This window comes from Octopus sinensis, linkage group LG18 (genome assembly GCF_006345805.1).
Source record: "Octopus sinensis linkage group LG18, ASM634580v1, whole genome shotgun sequence".
In the NCBI taxonomy this organism is placed as follows: Eukaryota; Metazoa; Mollusca; class Cephalopoda; order Octopoda; family Octopodidae; genus Octopus; species Octopus sinensis.
The window spans coordinates 40,522,153-40,545,235 of NC_043014.1; the positions used below are offsets into that span (position 1 = coordinate 40,522,153).

Genomic DNA, 23,083 nt, shown 5'->3' on the forward strand with positions numbered 1-23,083 from the left:
CTGTAAATCTGAGGCTTTTTCATCCACACTATTTTTCATTAATTTTGCATTATTTTGAAGCTTCAAAATTGATAATATGATTATATATATTAAGAATAACATTGCAGGCTAGGTATGAGATGCCACATGTGGCTAGTATGAACATAAAACAGACAAAATATTTGGGTTAGATATGACTCATTTAAATGCTAGTGTTCATTACTGTATTACCAATTACTCTTTACTCTCTCTTTACTCCTTTACTTGTTTCAGTCATTTGACTGTGGCCATGCTGGAGCACCGCCTTTAGTCGAGCAAATCGACCCCAGGACATATTCTTTGTAAGCCTGGTACTTATTCTATCGGTTTCTTTTGCCGAATCGCTAAGTTACAGGGATGTAAACACACCAGCATCGGTTGTCAAGCGATGTTGGGTGGACAAACAATAGACATAGATATATATATATATATATTATTATATATATATATATATATATATACATACATATACAAGGGCTTCTTTCAATTTCCGTCTACCAATCCACTCAAAAGGCTTTGGTCGGCCCGAGGCTATAGTAGAAGACATTTGCCCAAGGTCCCACACAGTGGGACTGAACCCGGAAAACAGTGTGGTTAGTAAGCAAGCTACTTACACAGACCATCCACGGCCTATGGTAGGAATTTTTCATGCTAAATTAACGATTTAATTTGAAGTAGTGCAGCAGAAACTTTTGCATCTAGCATTTAGCAGGGAAACTAGCATTTTACTCTTTTACTTGTTTCAGTGATGTGACTGCGGCCGTGCTGGAGCACTGCCTTTAGTCGAGCAAATCGACCCCAGGACTTATTCTTTGTAAGCCTAGTACTTATTCGATCGGTCACTTTTGTTGAACCGCTAAGTTACGGGGGACGTAAACACACCAGCATTGGTTGTCAAGAGATGTTGGGGGGACAAACACAGACACACACAAAAACACACACACACACACAGGTGCACCTCGAACTAGGAAGAGGATCTGCTAATCATAGTTTAACGAGCAAATGTTGATAATAGTAAAATAGACTTGAAAAATCTGAGAGTTCTGTGAACCTATCTCAACAACAAGACATGTTGTTGAAAAAGGTTCTTTTTCTTTCCTGATGAGAAGATTGCATTTTACACAGTTTATTCCTTTGGAATAAAACCAATGTTGTCTTCGAAACATATGTCGAAAGTAAAAGAACTCCATTTATTTACTTATACTACACAAATTACTGCACATTAACCTGGAGTTGAATAGGTCGCTACATCCTTGATACTTGCGTGAATTTTGCTACCCTGGTAACTGTTTATTGAATTTTCCATGTTAACTATAAACAAAGGATAATTCATTCATCCATTTATATATACTCTTACTCTTTACTCTTTTACTTGTTTCAGGCATTTGACTGTGGCCATGCTGGAGCACCGCCTTTAGTCGAGCAAATCGACCTGGGACTTATTCTTTGTAAGCCCAGTACTTATTCTATCGGTCTCTTTTGCCGAACCGCTAAGTGACGGGGACGTAAACACACCAGCATCGGTTGTCAAGCAATGCTAGATGGAAAACACAGACACACAAACACACACACATACATACATATATATATATATATACGACAGGCTTCTTTCAGTTTCCGTCTACCAAATCCACTCCCAAGGCATTGGTCGGCCCGGGTCTATAGCAGAAGACACTTGCCCAAGGTGCCACGCAGTGGGACTGAACCCAGAACCATGTGGTTGGTTAGCAAGCTACTTACCACACAGCCACTCCTGCGCCTATATATATATATATACATATATATATACAAGACGTTGCTCCAGCATTGCGGCAATCACATGACTGATACAAGTAAAAGAACAAAAGAGTACATATATATATATATATATATAATATATATATATATATATATATCTATATATATATACATACAATATAAACACGACGATCGTTTTTCAGTTTCCTCTTTCACTCACAAGGCTCTGGTAATCCAAGGACTACAGAAACAGACACTTGTCTAAAGTGCTCTGTAATGGGTGTGAGCCTAGGTTCACAAGATGTTGAATCAAATTTCTCAACTTCATGGCCATATTCCTGCTTACATACGTTCATGCAGTTCCTATTCTTTCAACAGTATATCAACATTAAGCACGCTATACTAATTGCTTCTGGCACGCGCGTATGTGTACACACACACGCACACACACACAGACACACACACACACACACACACACACACACACATACACAAGGTGGACCAAAAGTCATGCACCAGAATTAAACTCATTTAATATATATTGCACTGAATAATGGTATTAATAATGTACAATAAAGAAAATGCCAAATGTTTTGCTGTATGATATTTTGCCTACCCTGTATATGTGTAGATATATAGGTGCATGAGTGGCTGTGTGGTAAGTAGCTTGCTTACCAATCACATGGTCATGGGGTTCAGTCCCACTGCTTGGAACCTTGGGCAAGTGTCTTCTGCTATAACCTTGAGCCAAACAAAGCCTTGTGAGTGGATTTGGTAGATGGAAACTGGAAGAAGCTTGTCATATATCTATATATATGTATATATGTGTGTGTATGTTTGTGTGTCTGTTTGTCCCCCCAGCACCGTGTGTTTATGTCTCTGTAACATAGCGGTTCGGCAAAAGAGACCAATAGAATAAGTACTAGGCTTACAAAGAATAAGCTCTGGGGTCAATTTGCTCGACTATAAAGGCGGTGCTCCAGCATGGCTACAGTCAAATAACTGAAACAAGTAAAAGAATAAAAGAATAAGAATATATATATATATATATATATATATATAGTAATCCCTTGCCATGTTGTAGTTCACCTATCATGGTTTATTATTTAATCTTACGTCGGTTCACCTGTGGTGGTGTTTTGCATTTTAAATAAAATAAATATATACAAATAAATTATAAAAATAATAAAAAGAAATACATGGTACAGTACAGTTTCTACTTCATGGATTTTCACCTATCACGGGGAATTTTGGAACGTAACAGTAACATCCGCGATAGTTGAGGGATTACTGTGTGCATGTGTGTGTGTGTGTGTATATATATATATATATATATATATATATATATATATATAGCCACTACACACATTAATTTTCTCTCCTTGTTTTTTCTGTGTATCTTTCCGTAGAAGAGCGTAGGCTCAAAACGTAAAAGACTTTCTATTCCTGAGCGCTATACTAATACATCTGTTTGTTTGTACACCACCTGCCTTCGTCTTTTGTTTTATTTTCATAAACTTTCCCTTTATATATATATAGGTGCAGGAGTGGCTGTATGGTTCCAGGTTCAGTCCCACCATGTGACACCTTGGGCAAGTGTCTTCTACTATAGCCTCGGGCCGACCAAAGCCTTGTGTGGATTTGGTAGACAGAAACTCAAAGAAGCCTGTCATATATGTGTGTGTGTATGTGTTTGTCCCCACCATTACTTCACAACCGGTGTTGGTGTGTTTACATCCCCATAGCAGTTTCGACAAAAAATGACAAATAGAATAAAGATTTAAATCCAAGGGTTGATTCATTCGATTAAGAATTCTTCAAGGTGGTGCCCCAGCATGGCCACAGTCTAATGACTGGAATGGGTAAAAGATAAAAAAATAAAAGATAAATATATTGTATATTCGCATATTACATACATCTTACTGAATCATATCTGGAAGCACTCCGTCGGTTCCGATGACGAGGGTTCCGGTTGATCCGATCAAGGGAACAGCCTGCTTGTGAAATTAACGTGCAAGTGGCTGAGCACTCCACAGACACATGTACCCTTAACGTAGTTCTCGGGGATATTCAGCATGACACAGAGAATGACAAGGCCGGCCCTTTGAAATACAGGTACAACAGAAACAGGAAGTAAGAGTGAAAGAAAGTTGTGGTGAAAGAGTACAGCAGGGATCACCACCATCCCCTGCCGGAGCCTCATGGAGCTTTAGGTGTTTTCGCTCAATAAACACTCACAACGCCCGGTCTGGGAATCGAAACCGCGATCCTACGACCACGAGTCTGCTGCCCTAACCACTGGGCCATTGCGCTTCCACGAATCATATCTACACGCACATAAACAATATCTGCTTTGCAAGTTCTGATGTATGAGGGCTAAATTTCAAAATAGGGAGCTGGTAAGGCTTTGTGGTTAAGAAATTTGCTTTCCAACCCATAAAGGTTTGAGTTCAGTCCTACAGTATAGCACCTAATGCACATGTCTTCTACAACATCCTCATGAGTGAATAAGGTATATAGAAACTGAAAAAAGCCCATTAGAACTAGCCTTTTAGCTTGTTGCAAAATCAGCAACTGTGCATCACCCGAATTTATATATATATTCTTTTCTACTCTAGGTACAAGGCCTGAAACATTTGGGGAGGGGCCATTTGATTAGATTGACCCCAGTATGCAACTGATACTTAATTTATTGACCCCAAAAGGATGACAGGCAAAGTCGACCTTGGCGGAATTTGAACTCAGAATGTAAAGACAGATGAAATATCACTAAGTATTTCACCTGACATTAGCATGCCGGGTGAAATACTTAGTGGTATTACATCTGTTCACATTCTGCCAAGGTCGACTTTGCATTTCATCCTTTCAGGGTTGCTAAATTAAGTACCAGTTCTACACTGGGGTTGATCTAATCAACTGACCCCCCTCCCCCAAAATGTTAGGCCTTGTGGCTAGAGTAGAATGGTTGGACAAAGACGAGCCACTAAAACACGGTCCAAAAAGCAAAATTCATCAAAAGAAGTTGATGGTGTGTGTTGGTGGTCTGGTACAGGTGTGATCCATTATGATTTCATTAAACCTGGCTCATTAATCACGGCCGATGTATACTGCAACCAACTGGACCAAATGATGCAGAAACTTACAAAAATAAAATAGCCTAGATTAGTCAACAGATCCACTCCTATTTTATTGCAAGACAACACCAGACCACACATCGCAAAAATGACATTGCTGAAACTACAGGAGTTGGAGTTTGAAGTTCTCCATCATCCACCATACTCATCTGATCTTGCCCCCACTGACTACTACTTCTTCCAGAATTTGGATGACTTTTTGATAGGAAAAAATTTAATTTCAGTGATGCTGTATAACAGGCCTTCCAAAATTTTATTGATTCTAGATTGCTAGGCTTTTACAAGCTACCGCTGAAATGGCAAAAGTGTATTGACAATATGGGTGCATACTTTGATGAATAAAACTACTCCTTGTATTTATAAAACATTAGCAAACTTTTTTTTTTGCCTTTCTACAAATTTCATACTTGATGACCTAATATATATAATGGGCTTTGTTGCAACCAGCATTAACAAGTGTAGGGGTGCAAGGCAAAGGAGAAAAGCAGCTGCAAATATACTGCCTGCATTGACCTGTAATCCTCATACTTGCAACATCTGTTGGCTTCTTTGCAAATCATTGGCGGGACTTAAATGTCACTGTTGACATAAGAATTTTGACTGACAAAGAAAACGTAGGTTGTCAGATCCTCATGTCGAAACCGACAGGAGAGTCCATTATTGTTATTGTTATTATTATTATTACTATTACCTTTGCCTTCACTAAGGTGGAAGAATTGTTTTCAGTCATGTTTGTTTGTTTGTTTGTCTGTCTGTGGACAAGATATCTCAAGAACCACTGGATGGATTCGGATGAAACTTTCAGGGATGTTTGGCTTCCTGACTCATATGAACTGATTTTAGATTTTGGGATCGATCCAGTACCGGACAAGGATTCTGGATTATTTTTCTTGGTTTTTTTTTGCTTAATTTTTGAGAGCTGTTGGATTCATTTTTAATACTCTCATTTGTGAGAGCAGTTGAGTTTATTTAAGATATTCTCAATTTAAAAATCATCTCTGGCTAATCATTAAGAGGATGCTGGTTTTGCCTTGGTGGAGGTTTGCACTTGTTGTTATTATTATTATTATTATATTATTATTATTATTATTATTATCATCATCATCATGGACTATATATATATATATGTATGTATATATAAGCAAAATCAAACACACATACACAAAGTGTGTGTATGTTTTTAGTTCATGGGTTGGCATCTAATTCACATTTGAATATATATATATGTATATATAAATATTATTATTTCTAAATCTCTTGGGGATAAAACAACAGTAACATCATCCCTTTCGGGACAGCCGTATTATGTTGGCAAATAGTATATATATAAACACACACACACACACACACATATACATGTAAGGGCTGTATATATATATATATATACATATATATATATATATATAATTTCTTTATCTTTTATCTTTTGTTTGTTTCAGTTATTAGACTGTGGCCATGCTGGGGCACTACCTTGGAGAATTTTAGTCAAACTTTATCTACCTATCAGCTTGTTTATCTATCAAATACCTGTCTATACATCTATCTATCTATCAGATGTCTATCTATCTGGCTGTCTATTTGTCTGTCTGTCTGTATGCCTATCTGTCTAACTGCCTGCCTGCCTACCTGCCTATCTATCTATGTACTTTTGATGCCTATCTGTTTGATTGACACTCTGTTTGTGTGTATGTGTGTAATCACTAATTCTGTTGTCACTAACTAATTATGTAAACACTATAATCAATATTTATCTTAATTAAAAAATTTTTTTTTTTTTTAAATCCCTTTCAGATATTCAAGTAACACAGCTCAGTCAATTCTGGACACAATTCTTAATATTCAACCAAAAGACAGCAGTAGTGGTAGCGGTGAAACTAGAGAAGCCATTGTTTACAACATAAGTAATGATATGCTTGAAAGCCTTCCTGCTGACTATGTTATGTTCGACGTCAAAGCTCAGCTCCAAAAGGTTGGAGCCTTAGAACCAATGAATATTTTCCTACGACAGGAAATCGACCGGATGCAACGAGTTATCACTGCCGTCAGAAATACATTGCTAGACCTAAAACTGGCCATTGATGGAGCAATAATCATGAATGAACACCTGAGGCATGCTTTAGATGCCATGTTTAATGCAAGAATACCATCTTATTGGCAAAAAGTAAGTTGCAGATTAGTAACTTGTTAGATTTTGGGATCGATCCAGTACCGGACAAGGATTCTGGATTATTTTTCTAATATTTATTTTTTGCTTAATTTTTGAGAGCTGTTGGATTCATTTCTAATATTCTCGTTTGTGAGAGCAGTCAAGTTTATTTCAGATATTCTCATTTTAAAAATCACATTGGTATTGCCTTGGCAGAGGCTTGCGCTCTCTGAGTGCTCTTGTTATTATTATCTACTAGCAGCATAGCCCGGCATTGCCCGGGTATGTAAGAGCCCCTGGAGCAGACATGATGCTCGCTGTGAATTTTAAAAAAATTCCTGCCAATTTGTGAATGATATTGTCGAAAATATGTCATCTTGAATTTGAACGTGATTTCCCAAAATGGCATGATTTTATCGATTTTTTCTGATGATAAGGTATTGCATGGAAAACTAACATCAGAATTAAGTTTCTTAGGGTAACATTAAGCTTCACCATGAGTTTGGTCAAAATCGATTGCAAGTTGCGAAAACTACAACAGAAAATGTGTTGCAAATAAAAAGCTTAGATTCTCGACCCCATGTCGAATTTATCAATTTTTTTCAGAACTGGGGGAACTTTTCAAAATTTTCGCTGAGTTAGTTTTGAATTATGACATTGGGCTATGTGTGTGTCAAGTTTCATCAGAATCGGTTGAAAGCCGTGGTCAGGGTGAGGGTACAACCTGACAGACACACAGACACACAGACAGACAAACTGCCGTTTATATAGAGAGAGATTATTATTATTATTATTATTATTATTATTATTATTATTATTATTCCGTAGTTTTATAAGAATCTTATTCAGTGGGGAATATATGCACCATGGAAACCTGCCCTATTTAAGCATAAATTTATAGCAGAAAAGGATTTTATAAAACTCCTATATTGAGAGAGTAAGTAAAATGAAATGATATCAATTAGGAATTAAACCCACTTTATTACAATTGGGACACTGGAAGCTTATCTTTTGTTCTTCAGTGTTTTCCTCTGTCTGTCTTCATATTGGTTTCAAATTTTGGCACAAGGCCAGCAGGTTTGGAGGAGGAGGCTATTAAATTAGTCAATTAAATCAACCCGAGTGTTCAACTAGGTACTTATTTTATCAACTCCAAAATGATGGAAGGCAAAGTCGACCTCAGCACAATTTGAACTCAGCATGTAAAGACACACAAAATACTACCAAGCATTTTACCTGGCAATGGTAGCAATTCTGCCTGCATGCTGCCTTACTGTTTATTTTCATATTATCTTTACAAATGACAGATATATATATATATATATATATATATATATATATATATATATATATATATATATATATATATATATATATATATATATATATATATATATATATATAATATATATATATATATATATATATATATATATGGAGGCGCAATGGCCTAGTGGTTAGGGCAGCGAACTCGCGGTCGTAGGATCGCGGTTTCGATTCCCAGACCGGGCGTTGTGTGTGTTTATTGAGCGAAAACACCTTAAAGCTCCACGAGGCTCCGGCAGGAGGTGGCGATCCCTGCTGTACTCTTTCGCCACAACTTTCTCTCACTCTTTCTTCTGTTGGCCTGCTCGCTTAGCCAGCGGGGTGGCATCATTCGAAGGCTAAAACAATGCGAACGCATTGTGACCAGCGATGTGTAGCAACATCTGATGGTCTGGTCAGTCATGTGATCATGTGATATATATATATATATATATATATGCCTTTTATTTTTTCCTTGCTGCAGTCATTGGACTGGGAACATGTGAGGTCATACTTCAAAGAGTTTAATCAAATCCACCCTGGTACTTATTCTATCAGTTTCTTTTGCTAAACCACTTACAAGTTACAAGGATGAAAACAAACCAACACTGGTTGGTTGTCAAGTGTTGGTAGGGAACAAACCCAAACACACACATACACACACTCAAATGTATATATATATTTATGGTTCTAAATTGTTTCAATTTTAGGAAAATGTTTTCTGCAGTTTGTTTGAAAGAATGGAATAAAAACCAAATTATGAATTAGTAAGATGAGAACTAATGATTAACCCCCCCCCCCCAAAAAAAAACTACAGTATATCAAGTTGCTAGATGTAGCATGTTGAATATTTAGGAGTAAAAGATGACCTTAGTTTCATAGTATTTGTTTAGATGCAGTTTGGAATGTATGTGCGTATAGCAACAGCAGCATCCCATATATGAGCATTAAAGCAAATAGTTTAATGTGGAACACAAAACATATACGCTACTAGTCTGATAAAATGATAAAATGCTTGTAAGTTTGTTCAAAATACATAAACAGATCAATTTACTTCTCTGAAATTCTTATAGGAAATGCCAACTATATTTATTTCAAAACATCAGTTTATAGTCTTCACTTTTTATTCTATTACCCTTCCACCACTTTTTCTTCTGTTTTTGGTAGTTCCCTTTTTTACATTTCTCCAATGTTGTGTTGCGATTCTTTCTGATAAAAGTGAAAGAAAACGTCATCTGATAAATGTTTGAATAGTTGAAGGATTGTAATCAAATTAATAATTTGTCTAGAATATAACAGCTTCATTGTTTGATTGAAGGAAACATATTTCTCTTAATATATTACAGCTTATACATTATTTCCATTATTTCTATAATTTTTTGAACATGCATAACCTACTGGTTAGAGTGCTTTGTTCACGACCATAAGATTGTGTGTTCAATTTCTGGACTTGGCAGCACATTTGTTCCTTTCACATTACTCCAATTTTCTCAGCTGTGATGAATACCTATTTTTTTTACTACCCACAAGGGGCTAAACACAGAAAGGACAAACAAGGACAAACAAACAGATTAAATCAATTATATCAACCCCAGTGCATAACTGGTACTTATTTAATCGACCCCAAAAGGATGAAAGGCAAAGTCAACCTCGGCGGAATTTGAACTCAGAACGTAAAGACAGACGAAATACCTATTTCTTTACTACCCACAAGGGGCTAAACACAGAGAGGACAAACAAGGACAAACAAATGGATTAAATCAATTATATCGACCCCAGTGCATAACTGGTACTTATTTAATCGACCCCAAAAGGATGAAAGGCAAAGTCGACCTTGGCGGAATTTGAACTCAGAACGTAGTGGCAGACGAAATACTGCTGAGCATTTCGCCCGGTGTGCTAACGATTCTGCCAGCTCATCGCTGTAATGAATACCAGTTAGATGTTGATGCAGCTGGGTCATAAGTAGTATGAAAGCATATGGCTTAGTGGTTAGGGTATTCAGCCCCTGAACATAAGGTCATGAGTTCAATTCCACATTTAGGATTTATATGCATATATTGGTTTTGAACTTCTGACACATGGCCAGTAAGCTCAGGGGAGAGGATGAGGTGATTACTTTGACCCCAGTGCCCAATGGGTACTTGTTTTATCCACCTTGAAAGGTAAAGTCAGCCGTGGCAGAATTCGAACTCAGAACATAAAAATGGACGAAATACCACTAAGCATTTTGTCTGGTGTGGTAATAATGATCAAGGCAGTGAGCTGGCAGAAGCGTTAGCACGCCGGATAAAATGGTTAGCAGTATTTCGTCTGCCGTTGCGTTCTGAGTTCAAATTCCGCCGTGGTCGACTTTGCCTTTCATCCTTTCGGGGTTGATTAAATAAGTACCAGTTATGCACTGGGTCAATGTAATCAACTTAATTCATTTGTCTGTCCTTGTTTGTCCTCTCTGTGGGTAGTAAAGAAATAGGTATTTCGTCTGCCACTATGTTCTGAGTTCAAATTCCACCGAGGTCGACTTTACCTTTCATCCTTTTGGGGTCGATTAAACCAGTACCAGTTACACACTGAGGTTGATGTAATCGACTTAATCTGTTTGTCTGTCCTTGTTTGTCCCCTCTGTATGTAGCCCCTTGTGGGTAGTAAAGAAATAGGTATTTCATCTGCCACTACGTTCTGAGTTCAAATTCCGCCGAGGTCGACTTTACCTTTCATCCTTTCAGGGTCGATTAAATAAGTACCAGTTACGCACTGGGGTTGATATAATTGACTTAATCTGTTTGTCTGTCCTTGTTTGTCCCCTCTGTGTGTAGCCCCTTGTGGGTAGTAAAGAAATAAGTAATAATGATTCTGCCAGCTCACTGCCTTATATTTGTTTTATATATTAAAAAAACAAAACAGAACAGAAAGCAAATAACAGATACTCTTTTACTTGTTTCAGTCATTTGACTGCGGCCATGCTGGAGCACCGCCTTTAGTCGAGCAAATTGACCCCGGGACTTATTCTTTGTAAGCCCAGTACTTATTCTATCGGTATCTTTTGCCGAACCGCTAAATGACGGGGATGTAAACACACCAGCATCGGTTGTCAAGCAATGCTTAGGGGGACAAACACAGACACACAAACACATATATATACATATATACGACAGGCTTCTTTCAGTTAGGGGGACAAACACAGACACACAAACATACACACACATATATATACATATATACGACAGGCTTCTTTCAGTTAGGGGGACAAACACAGACACACAAACACACACACACATATATATACATATATACGACAGGCTTCTTTCAGTTTCCGTCTACCAAATCCACTCACAAGACTTTGGTCGGCCCAGGGCTATAGCAGAAGACACTTGCCCAAGATCCCATGCAGTGGGACTGAACCCGGAACCATGTGGTTGGTTAGCAAGCTACTTACCACACAGCCAACCCTTAATAATAAAATGGCTCAAAACACCTTTTATTTTCTTCTAATTTTGCGTCCATTTAATTTCTGTCTTTTCCTCTGCATTTGTTTAAATTAGATTTCCTGGGAATCAAGCAACCTTGGATTTTGGTTTACTGAACTCAGTGATCGAAATACTCAATTCCGTAGCTGGTGTTTTGATGGAAGACCAGCTGCGTTCTGGATGACTGGATTTTTCAACCCTCAGGGATTTTTAACAGCAATGAGACAAGTAAGATTTTTTCTAAATGCTCTCTTTACTCTTTTACTTGTTTCAGTCAGTTATTTGACTGTGGCCATGCTGGAGCACCGCCTTTAGTCGAGAAAATCGACCCCAGGACTTATTCTTTGTAAGCTTAGTACTTATTCTATCAGTCTCTTTTGCTGAACCGCTAAGTTACAGTGATGTAAACACACCAGCATCGGTTGTCAAGCGATGTTGGGGGGACAGACACACAAACATACACACACTCACACACACATATATGTATATTGGCCTGCTTGCTTAGCCAGCGGGGTGGTGTCATTTGAAGGCTAAAACAGTGCGAAGTGCATTGTGACCAGCGATGTGTAGCAACATCTGATAGCGTGGTCGGTCACGTGATCACGTGATATATATATATATATATATATATATATATATATAATATATATATATATACATATATATATATACATATATACAACGGGCTTCTTTCAGTTTCTGTAAACCAAATCCACTCACAAGGCTTTGGTCGACCCGAGGCTACAGTAGAATATGCTTGCCTAAAGTGCCACGCAGTGGGACTGAGCCCAGAACCATGTGGTTGGTAAACAAGCTACTTACCACACAGCCATTTTTTTTATATTAGACCACAAACAAGTTGGCAAGCTTGTAGAATTGTTTGCATGCCAGGCAAGAAAGCTTAGCAGCATTTTGTCTGTCTTTTTGCATTCTGGTTTCAAATGCCACTGTGGTCAACTTTCAGGGATGATGAAATTAGTACCAGCTGACCACTGGGATCAATTTAATCGACTAAGCCCCTCCCTGAAATTGCTGGCTTTGTGCCAAAATTTGAATTCAGTATTAGGGAACACACACACAAACACACACACACACAACACACACACACACACACCACACACACACACACACACACACACACACATACACTCTCTAGAAAAACAACGACGCCGTGGTGATCTCATTCTTGCTCACAACATCATAAGCGGAAAGTGTAACCTCTCGAAAGAGCTGTTCTTCACTCCTGCTCCAGAGCGTCGGCTGCAGGGTCACTCCGAAAAGCTCTATCTGCGACGATTTCATCTCAATCGAAGGAGAGGGGCTTTCCCCGTCCAGGCTGCAGATCCGTGGAATAAGCTGCCTGATGAGATGGTGAAGATGCCGACGACCGCTCGGTTCAAGGTCTCTCTTGACCAGAAATGGCCTGAACTCTTTGCATGAACACCACCCTGTACATAACTCCATGCCCCCCTACATGGCCTTGCTTTTTGCTTTTTGAGCCAAATTAACTTCATATAAGACACCAGTGTGTTTCCTTAAGGCTGTCAGTAGAGGTTAAAAATAAACATGACGGAAACATAGAGTTCACACTATATTGTTATGTGTGTCAGTTAGCAAAAGCATGAACAAGTTAGCAGGTCATATGTTGCTTGTAAGCATCTGGGTCAAGTACTCTAAAATGTGAAGAAAGCATGTTTATAATATTATCATTAAATGGCGGATAACTTAGCTGATGCAGTGAACTAATTAAAAAACTTTTTAGTCAATTAAATTTGCACACATAAATGAAATGCACACATAATAATAATAATAATAATAATAATGATAATAATAAATGCCCTGATGCAGTGCCAGACAGTGGCTCTCATGGCTTCTGATCTTAACTGATTGGAAGTGTTATCATGTACATTGTTTTGTCTTGGTATAAAAGATGGGCTACAGCAAATATTCTGCTCAATACCACAGATTTGCTTGTCAGTTGTTTGACCGTAACCAGTTGAGCATGTCCCTTAGTGGTTAACGATATGTGCATCTCTGACCATGAGCAGAAGTAGTGGGGGAGCATCATAGCCATGTGTTGAGAGGGATTCTTTGGGGTTTGAATAATTCACCTCTGGAAACATGGGTGTTTTGTTCAACATCCTTAAACAACCCTTACTCAGGGACCTTTTGAGCAGGATGGGTTACTTGACCAGAAGAAAATTCTAACTGGGCCCCACCTACAAGCTCATGTGGTGTTTATCTTGATATGAGATCACCATATTGCGCACATATGGTTTTGATGCATGTGCCTAGTGTACCTTTATCCGACGGGTAGTCATGATGAGTATACTGGGCTTCGTACATTTTACCCCAGTGTCACATTGATGGCATGCACTGCTCTTTCACTCAATAATAATAATAATGAAATTATTGTATACAGTGCTCAGGTGCACCACAACTTGTCAAAAGTGCATATAAAGCATATGCAGTAATGTACAAATGTCTGGAAAGTGAACAGTGTGTGAGTCAGATACATGCTTGCATGTGTATGGAGGGGAGAAAATCAGGCGTAGTGTTGGCGAATCTCAGGAAGCATGGAAGTCTTGAAGGATGCAGTGCCCTGACAACTAACAACTGATGCTGGCAGTTTGTTCCATACTCCAGCAACTCTTAGCATGAAAAAATGTTTCCGAAAGTCATGGGAGCTGTGCTGTTTTCTGACTTTGTAAACATGTCCATGGGTGTTAGACAGGTGGAGTTTGAAAAGGTGCTCAGGAGTTATTGTTAGTAAGATGGTTAATAATTTTATGGGTGTCTGCCAAGTCAGCAGCCTTGGCATAAATCCGCTTTACTGCAGACACAAGGCTTCAAGTTTTGGGGGAAGTGTCTTATTGATTACATCAACCCCAGTGTTCAACTGGTGCTTATTTCATTAACACCAAAAGGATGAAAGGCAAAGTTGACCTTGGCGGAATTTGAACACAGAACATAAAGATGAATGAAATGTTGCTAAGCATTTCATCAGGTGTGTTAACAATATTGCCATCTCATTGACTTTAATGATAATTCTTGCAGTACACTTTTATTCTTTTACTCTTTTACTTGTTTCAGTCATGTGACTGTGGCCATGCTGGAGCACCACATTTAGTGGAGCAAATCAACCCCAGTACTTATTCTTTGTAAGCCTAGTACTTATTCTATCAGTCTCTTTTGCCGAACTGCTAAGTTACAGGGATGTAAACACAGACACACAAACATATACACACATACATATATATAAGACGCACTTCTTTCAGTTTCTGTCTACCAAATCCACTCACAAGGCTTTGGTCAGCCCGAGGCTGACACTTGCTCAAGGTGCCATGTAGTGGGACTGAACCCGGAACCAAGTTGTTGGTAAGCAAGCTACTTACCACACAGCCACTCCTATACCTAGCAAATTATTGTTTTTTCTTCTTTTTTTTTTGTTTGTTTTAGTTATGTTGTGGCAACTTTCGACATGTTATTTTTATTTTCTAATTAGGATTTTTGTGTGAAGTATTGGCTAACATGTTTGCTGTCAGATCTATAAAGTCTGAGAGAGTACATGTACACACACACACATATATATATATATATACATATGTATGCCATCATCATCGTCATCGTCTAACGTCTGCTTTCCATGCTAGCATGGGTTGGACGATTTTGACTGAGGACTGGCAAGCCAGAAGGCTGCACTACTCTCCAATCTGATCTGGCAGAGTTTCTACAGCTGGCTGCCCTTCCTAATGCCAACCACTCTGAGAGTGTAGTGGGTGCTTTTACGTGCCACCGGCACGAGGGCCAGTCAGGCAGTACTGGCATTAACCATGCATACATATATATACATATATATATATATATATATATATTATATATATATATATATATATATATTATATAATTAGGGCTTAGTAAAATAAATTACTTTGCCACATACTGAACTTTCTAGAAATAGCAGCCAAAAAGTTTTTTAGCCATTTCCACTACTTAAGAAAATTTCTCTCAGATAATGTTTACTCATAAATAACTCACGAAGGTATGGAGGTAAAAACAGAAAAATATCACAAGTACAAAGATCATTTGAGAACGTTAACGTTTCTAGATTAGCCAAATAAACTCAGCATTTCTTTCGTCAGCTCAACATTTCTTAATTTGGATTTGGAAGCACGAAAAGGAAGAACATACCCTTCGGCGACATATCACCTCAGATGAACACGCTCAGACTGTCAGTACTAACAAATTCAAAATGCGCAAGCGAAGATTCCTGCTCTCTCCCCTTCCACCCACGTGGGTTATCTAGTAAACATATATTTTAACGGTGAGAACCGAAGCAATAGAACAGAGAGAAATGAATTATAATATCAACAATTGAGGGTAAAATTAATTAGTTATTAATCAATTTAACCAAGTAGTGTTCAGTATGTAAAAGGACCATTTAAGGCGAATTCAAAATATTACATTATATAATTAGGGCTTAGTAAAATAAATTACTTTGCCACATACTGAACTTTCTAGAAATAGCAGCCAAAAAGTTTTTTAGCCATTTCCACTACTTTAAGAAAATTTCTCTCAGATAATGTTTACTCATAAATAACTCACGAAGGTATGGAGGTAAAAGCAGAAAAATATCACAAGTACAAAGATCATTTGAGAACGTTAACGTTTCTAGATTAGCCAAATAAACTCAGCATTTCTTTCGTCAGCTCAACATTTCTTAATTTGGATTTGGAAGCACTAAAAGGAAGAACATACCCTTCGGCGACGTATCACCTCAGATGAACACGCTCAGACTGCCAGTACTAACAAATTCAAAATGCGCATTTCTAGAAAGTTCAGTATGTGGCAAAGTAATTTATTTTACTAAGCCCTAATTATATAATGTAATATTTTGAATTCGCCTTAAATGGTCCTTTTACATACTGAACACTACTTGGTGAAATTGATTAATAACTAATTAATTTTACCCTCAATTGTTGATATATATATATATATAATAGTGACATTTCGTTCATCTTTATAATCTGATTTCAAATTCTGCCAAAGTCAACTTTGCCTTTCATACCAAATTCACATCCACAAGACCTTGGTCAGTCCAAAGAGAGAGCAGAAGACACTTGCCCAAGCTATTGCGCAGTAGATATATATACATATCTTGTGTCAAAGTGATAAACACTTATTAATGAAAGCAATAGAGTGGTGGAAGCAATGAAGAATTTGACTCTCATAATTATGGTATCTAGTTACAACCCATTATGTCCAAAGTTAAAATCATTCTATTAATTCCAGTTTCCTTTGTCTTCTATTTCCTCCGGGTCAAGTTAATTGACTATAAGCCTCTTCTATGAGGTCAGTAATATAAGTACCATCAGAGCACTGGGGGGTTGATGTAATAGACTAGCCCCTACCACAAAATTTCAAGACTTGAGTCTATAGCATTATCATCATCATTATTATTATTATTATTATTATTATCATCATCATCATCATCATCATCATCATCATCATCATCATCATCATCATCATTATTATTACTATTATTATTATTATTATTATTATTACTATTATTATTATTACTATTATTATTACTATTATTATTATTACTATTATTATTACTATTATTATTACTATTATTATTACTATTACTATTATTATTACTATTATTACTATTACTATTATTATATTATTATTATTATTATTATTATTATTATTACTATTATTACTATTACTACTATTACTATTACTATTATTATTATTATTATTACTATTACTATTATTATTATTACTATTATTATTATTATTATTACTATTATTACTATTACTATTATTATTATTATTATTACTATTATTATTATTATTATTACTATTATTATTATTATTATCATTATTACTATTATTATTTTTATTACTATTATTACTATTATTATTATTATTATTATTATTATCATTATCATTATTATTATTATTGTTATTATTATTATTATTATTATTATTATTATTATTATTATTCTAAAGACAGTAAGCTGGCAGAATCGTTAGCATGCCGGGAAAAATGCTTTGTGGCATTTCGACTGTCTGCACATTCTAAGTTCAAATTCCACTGAGGTTGACTTTGCTTTTTATCCTTTCAGAAATCTAATAAATTAAGCACCAGTTGAACACTGGGGTCGATGTAATTGACCAGCACTGTGCCTCCAAAATTCCTGGCCCTGTGCCAAAATTTGAAACCATTATTATTATTATTTTTTATTATTAAGGCGTAGGAGTGGCTGTGTGGTAAGTAGCTTGCTTACCAACCACATGGTTCCGAGTTCAGTCCCAACTGCATGGCACCTTATGAGTGGATTTGGTAGACAAAAACTGAAAGAAGACCGTCGTATATATGTATATATATATGTATGTGTGTGTGTATATGTTTGTGTGTCTGTGTTTGTCCCCCCAACATCGCTTGACAACCGATGCTGGTGTGTTTATAATAAAATAATAATAATAATAATTGTGTACAGTGCTCTGTAACTTAGCGGTTTGGCAAAAGAGACCGATAGAATAAGTACTAGGCTTACAAAGAATAAGTCCTGGGGTCGATTTGTTTGACTGAAGGCACTGGGGTCAGTATAATCAACTATTCCCCTCCCACAAAATTTCAAGCCTTGTACCTAGATTAGAAAGAATTATAATGATTATTATTACAACTGTAGCTCTGAAAGCTGAGCCTTTGAATTAATTTCTGTGGTATTCCAGGCAATAATATTCACTAATTCTTTAGAGGCTTTCATTTAACTGTAGTTCTCATTAAATAAGACCAGCTTTTGTTTGCCTGAATATAAAAAAAAAAACATAAGCGATCCAAACCAAATAATTTTGCTTTTCTTATACTGTTAGAAAAAGCATTACTGTTACTACATGTCTGTGAATTAAAGAAATTTTGTATTACACAAAAGTCGGTCAATTTATCTTTACTTGTGGTCAGTGCTGTAGAACAAGAAATATGTTGCCAGTGTATCAAGTCTCACAATTAGTTTCAGTACTGTGTTAACACCATTTCAAGTTAAATTACACCATTAATGTCTCAGCTCAACATTGCAACATTACATCTTCATGGAGGCGCAATAGCCCAGTGGTTAGGGCAGCGGACTCGCGGTCGTAGGATCGCGGTTTCGATTCCCAGACCGGGCGTTGTGAGTGTTTATTGAGCGAAAACAACCTAAAAGTTCCACGAGGCTCCGGCAGGGGATGGTGGTGATCCCTGCTGTACTCTTTCACCACAACTTTCTCTCACTCTTACTTCCTGTTTCTGTTGTACCTGTATTTCAAAGGGCCGGCCTTGTCACTCTCTGTGTCACGCTGAATATCCCCGAGAACTACGTTAGGGGTACACGTGTCTGTGGAGTGCTCAGCCACTTACACGTTAATTTCACGAGCAGGCTGTTCCGTTGATTCGGATCAACCGGAACCCTCGTCGTCGTAACCAACGGAGTGCTTCCATCCATTCCATTCCACATCTTCTCTCATACAAATTTTGTATCTTCATGAAGAGGTGTAGCTGTGTTGTTAAGAAGTTTGCTTCATGTTCACGGTTCTTCCAGGTTCAATCCAATTACATGGTATCTTAGGCAGTTGTTTGTATCAATCAGAGGCTTAGGTTGACCAATACATTGTGAGTAAAATTTGGTAGGTGAGAATTGTGCAGAAGCTCATCACATTGTCAAATTTGACAAAGGTCTTGGCAGATGCTTAGATTAGCACAAAGTTTTTTTGTTGTTTTCTTTATAGTGAAAATGAGCTATTCACACATTAGACTCACTCTCTCATCCTTGCACACCGTAAAAAAAAAATTACTTCATCTAAAAGATTCAATGCCTTTTTATTAGGTTGATATGTTCAGTGTTTACTCTTTATTCTACAACACACACACACAAGCACACATGTGCACACACACACATACTTGCATGCACACACACACTCACCTACATTAATATTTATGTCTATATTGATTTCCCATTGTTTTCATGTTTCAGGAAGTAACTCGGAAATACAAGCACAAAGGATGGGCCTTGGACGGTGTTTATCTCCAGAATGATGTTACCACAAAACGGAAGGAGGAAACTCTAACTATTCCCTCAGAAGGTGTTTACATTTATGGTTTGTATTTAGAAGGAGCCGGATGGGACCGGTCCAGTGGCAGACTCCAGGAGGCAAAACCCAAGATTCTCTCCGAGCCAATGCCAGTGATACATATGTATGCAGTAAATCAGCCACGACCAGTTGATAGCAAAACGTATGTTTGCCCCATTTACAAGAAACCCTGTCGTACTGATTTGACATATGTGGCGAGTGTTACGCTTAAAGTGGAAAACAATTCTGCGGATAAGTGGGTGAAAAGAGGAGTTGCTTTACTTTGTGATATTAAGTGAAAGTACATAATGACGATTCTGCAGACTTATGTGTCAGAACATATGAGAAGGTGTTGGAAAGTTCCTGGCCTTAAGGCTATCACGAAAGGCCTGGTCGGAGACCCAACCATACCGAGTTCTTTTACAGGGTTTAGAAAAACTTAAGGACTGCTGCTATAAGTGTGTGAATCTGAGAGAGGAATATGCTGAATGAAATCATAACTAACTGATCCTTCTGTATTTTTCTTTTAACCAAAGCCATGAACTTTTCAGAACCTCCTCGCATACTGTTTCTAATTTAAGATTTCTTTGCTTAAGCAGAACTACATTTGAATTAAAATAGTCATCTATGCATCATAGTTAATGTAAACACATTATTGAAAGGCAAATTTACTAGCTTTCAATGATGTATTTAAGTTAAATGTGATATATGGATGACTATTAAAATTACATTTTGTTTGATATTGTAGCAAACAGATATTAAAGAAAGATTTTTGTCCATATTTAATTAAATTTTCCAATAAAAATTTATGTCACAGAATTTCTGTGGAGGTGGCTGAGACAGTAGAAGGTTGAACTGGATGACTTGTTTTGTGTGATCCTACAAGCAAAGGTATGATTCTGTGGTTAAGTTTGGTTCACATTTAAGTGGTTTTGGGTTTGATCTCATTGTGAGACACCTTGGGTGAGTGTTTTTTTTTATTACAATCTCAAATCTTTATATATAAAATTGAAGTTGTGTGTGTGAGACTCTGTCTCCTCCGATTTAGATTCCTAACTACTCCCACATTTTGCGGTACAGTTTAACCAAAAGTGGGTATCTTATAGTCGTCATTCATATCGAGCGCTTCTGGGTATTAGTGCGCGTCTACGATGAGTCTACGATTTAAAAAAAAATTTACCATCATTTTTCCGCATTTTTAATGATTTATGCTCGGGTTATATAAGGGAAGTAACTCTCTAAAAATGCTTATATAGTTATTTCCCTTACAAACCTGAGCAACGCCGGGCGATACTGCTAGTAGACCAATAAATTATGGATGAAGTTTGGTACTTGACATTCTCCATCCTATCATGTGTACCTAAATTAGAAACAATTCTTACTAAAGGGAGGAATGGTGGATGTATAGAATTATTGCAGTGTATGTTTTGAACTTATTTTATCAACTTCTAAAAGTAGAACAGCAAACTGATCTGGGCATAAAAAGGCATAACCAATACGGAACCAAATACCACAAGGTATTTTTGGTTGAAGCAGTGATTTAAACATGCTTGCTGACACACACACACATTTATATATATATATATACACCGGAGTAAACACATAAATGTGAAACAAGGTGGAAAAAAGAGTACTCAAATACCAGTGGTAGAGTAATATACTTTATTTAAAGCAGCAGAAAATTCAACAAAACCTGTTACTCTGAGTTTCCCGTTGCCGTTCATCGGACAGTTTTTGCTAGAATCAAAACTGTCCGATGAACGGCAACGGGAAACTCAGAGTAACAGGTTTTGTCGAATTTTCTGCTGCTTTAAATAAAGCATATTACTCTACCACTGGTATTTGAGTACTCTTTTTTCCACCTTGTTTCACATTTATGTGTTTACTCCGGTATATATATATATATATATATATATATATATATATATAAAGTTAATCCAACATGAAAACAGAAAAAGAAAACACAACAATGCAAGGACGTAGAACAAGTATAGTGTTATTGGCCGCTCAGGAAAGGAAAGAAAGAAGGAGGATTTAATGTTTCAAGTGGAGCTCTTCGTCAGAAACATAGAGAAAGGAAAGATCCAAGGAAGGGAAGATGGAGGAAAAAAATCACCAACGATACACATGCGGTCACATTTTGGATGTACATATATATATATATAGTATTTCTTGTGTGTACAGATGTAATAATATACTCCCCTAAAGAACCATTGTGGATCTGTGTTTAGCTGCACCAGGATGTAAATAGGTTAAACATGCACAAAGTAAAAGAACTGCAGCTTGTTTTTTTTTAATCATATTTTTGCATATGTGTGTGTGTGTGCATGTTGATGCCATGATAAAAGTCACACTGTACACAGTAAATTAGTTGGTATTAGGAAGGGTATCCAACAGGAGAAACCATGTTAAAAATGGAATATAAAATTAGAATGTGGCCCACCAACTTGTCTAAGCTCAAATAAGAACGAACTCACGCTGTCATGGCAGACATAAAAATAATAATGTTATATATTCCAACAGCTTTCGTATAGTTACAAGGCAAACTTCTTAATGACATGTTAATTAAACTGAAATTATTAAATATATCTATCTATCTCTTTACTATGTTTCTTAGGTTAACTAATTAGACAGCCAGCCATCTGGCAGAGCTTTGGACAAAACACTTTGTAATATTTATTCCAGCAGTTAAGGCAGTGAGCTGGCAGAATGTATGTATTTGTGTATGTTTGAAGATAATAAGACCAAATGTTCATCATTTTCAGCCACTCACCCAATGAGTATTTCTGCCAAATTTGGTGAAAATCTGTTCAGTTGTTTTTCAGTAATTTTGCAAACACACAGACAAACAGACAAAGATGAGTGAATACAATACCCTGCTTTCACTTATGTGTGCAATGTGACAAAATTGTTAAGGAACATCACCTTTTCTTTCTGTTTACTGAATTTTATAGAGATATTTGTGAATGACAGATAATAATATATTGAAAATCTGTCAGAGGTACAATAGATTCCTTCTTGACTAAATAAGCACAAGCGTACCTGTGTAGTTAAGAAGACTTGAGGTTCAGACTTGGTGCATGGCACTTTGAGCAGGTATCTTCCATTTTAGCTTTGGGCTGACCAATGCCTTGTCGGCGAATTTTGTAGATAGTAAC

At 37.0% G+C, this 23,083-nt stretch overlaps 1 protein-coding gene across 1 annotated transcript in view; it reads left to right on the forward strand.

Moving 5' to 3' along the window:
• Positions 1 to 20,792, forward strand: part of LOC115221252 (dynein heavy chain 5, axonemal-like) — a 275,949-nt gene extending 255,157 nt beyond the window's left edge. The window contains exons 58-60 of the mRNA XM_036510602.1: positions 6,681 to 7,050; positions 11,883 to 12,035; positions 19,829 to 20,792. Of these exons, the coding sequence (XP_036366495.1) occupies positions 6,681 to 7,050; positions 11,883 to 12,035; positions 19,829 to 20,224 (919 nt within the window). The 3' untranslated portion in view covers positions 20,225 to 20,792. The remainder of the gene's footprint in view (positions 1 to 6,680; positions 7,051 to 11,882; positions 12,036 to 19,828) is intronic.
• Positions 20,793 to 23,083: the final 2,291 nt, after the last annotated feature.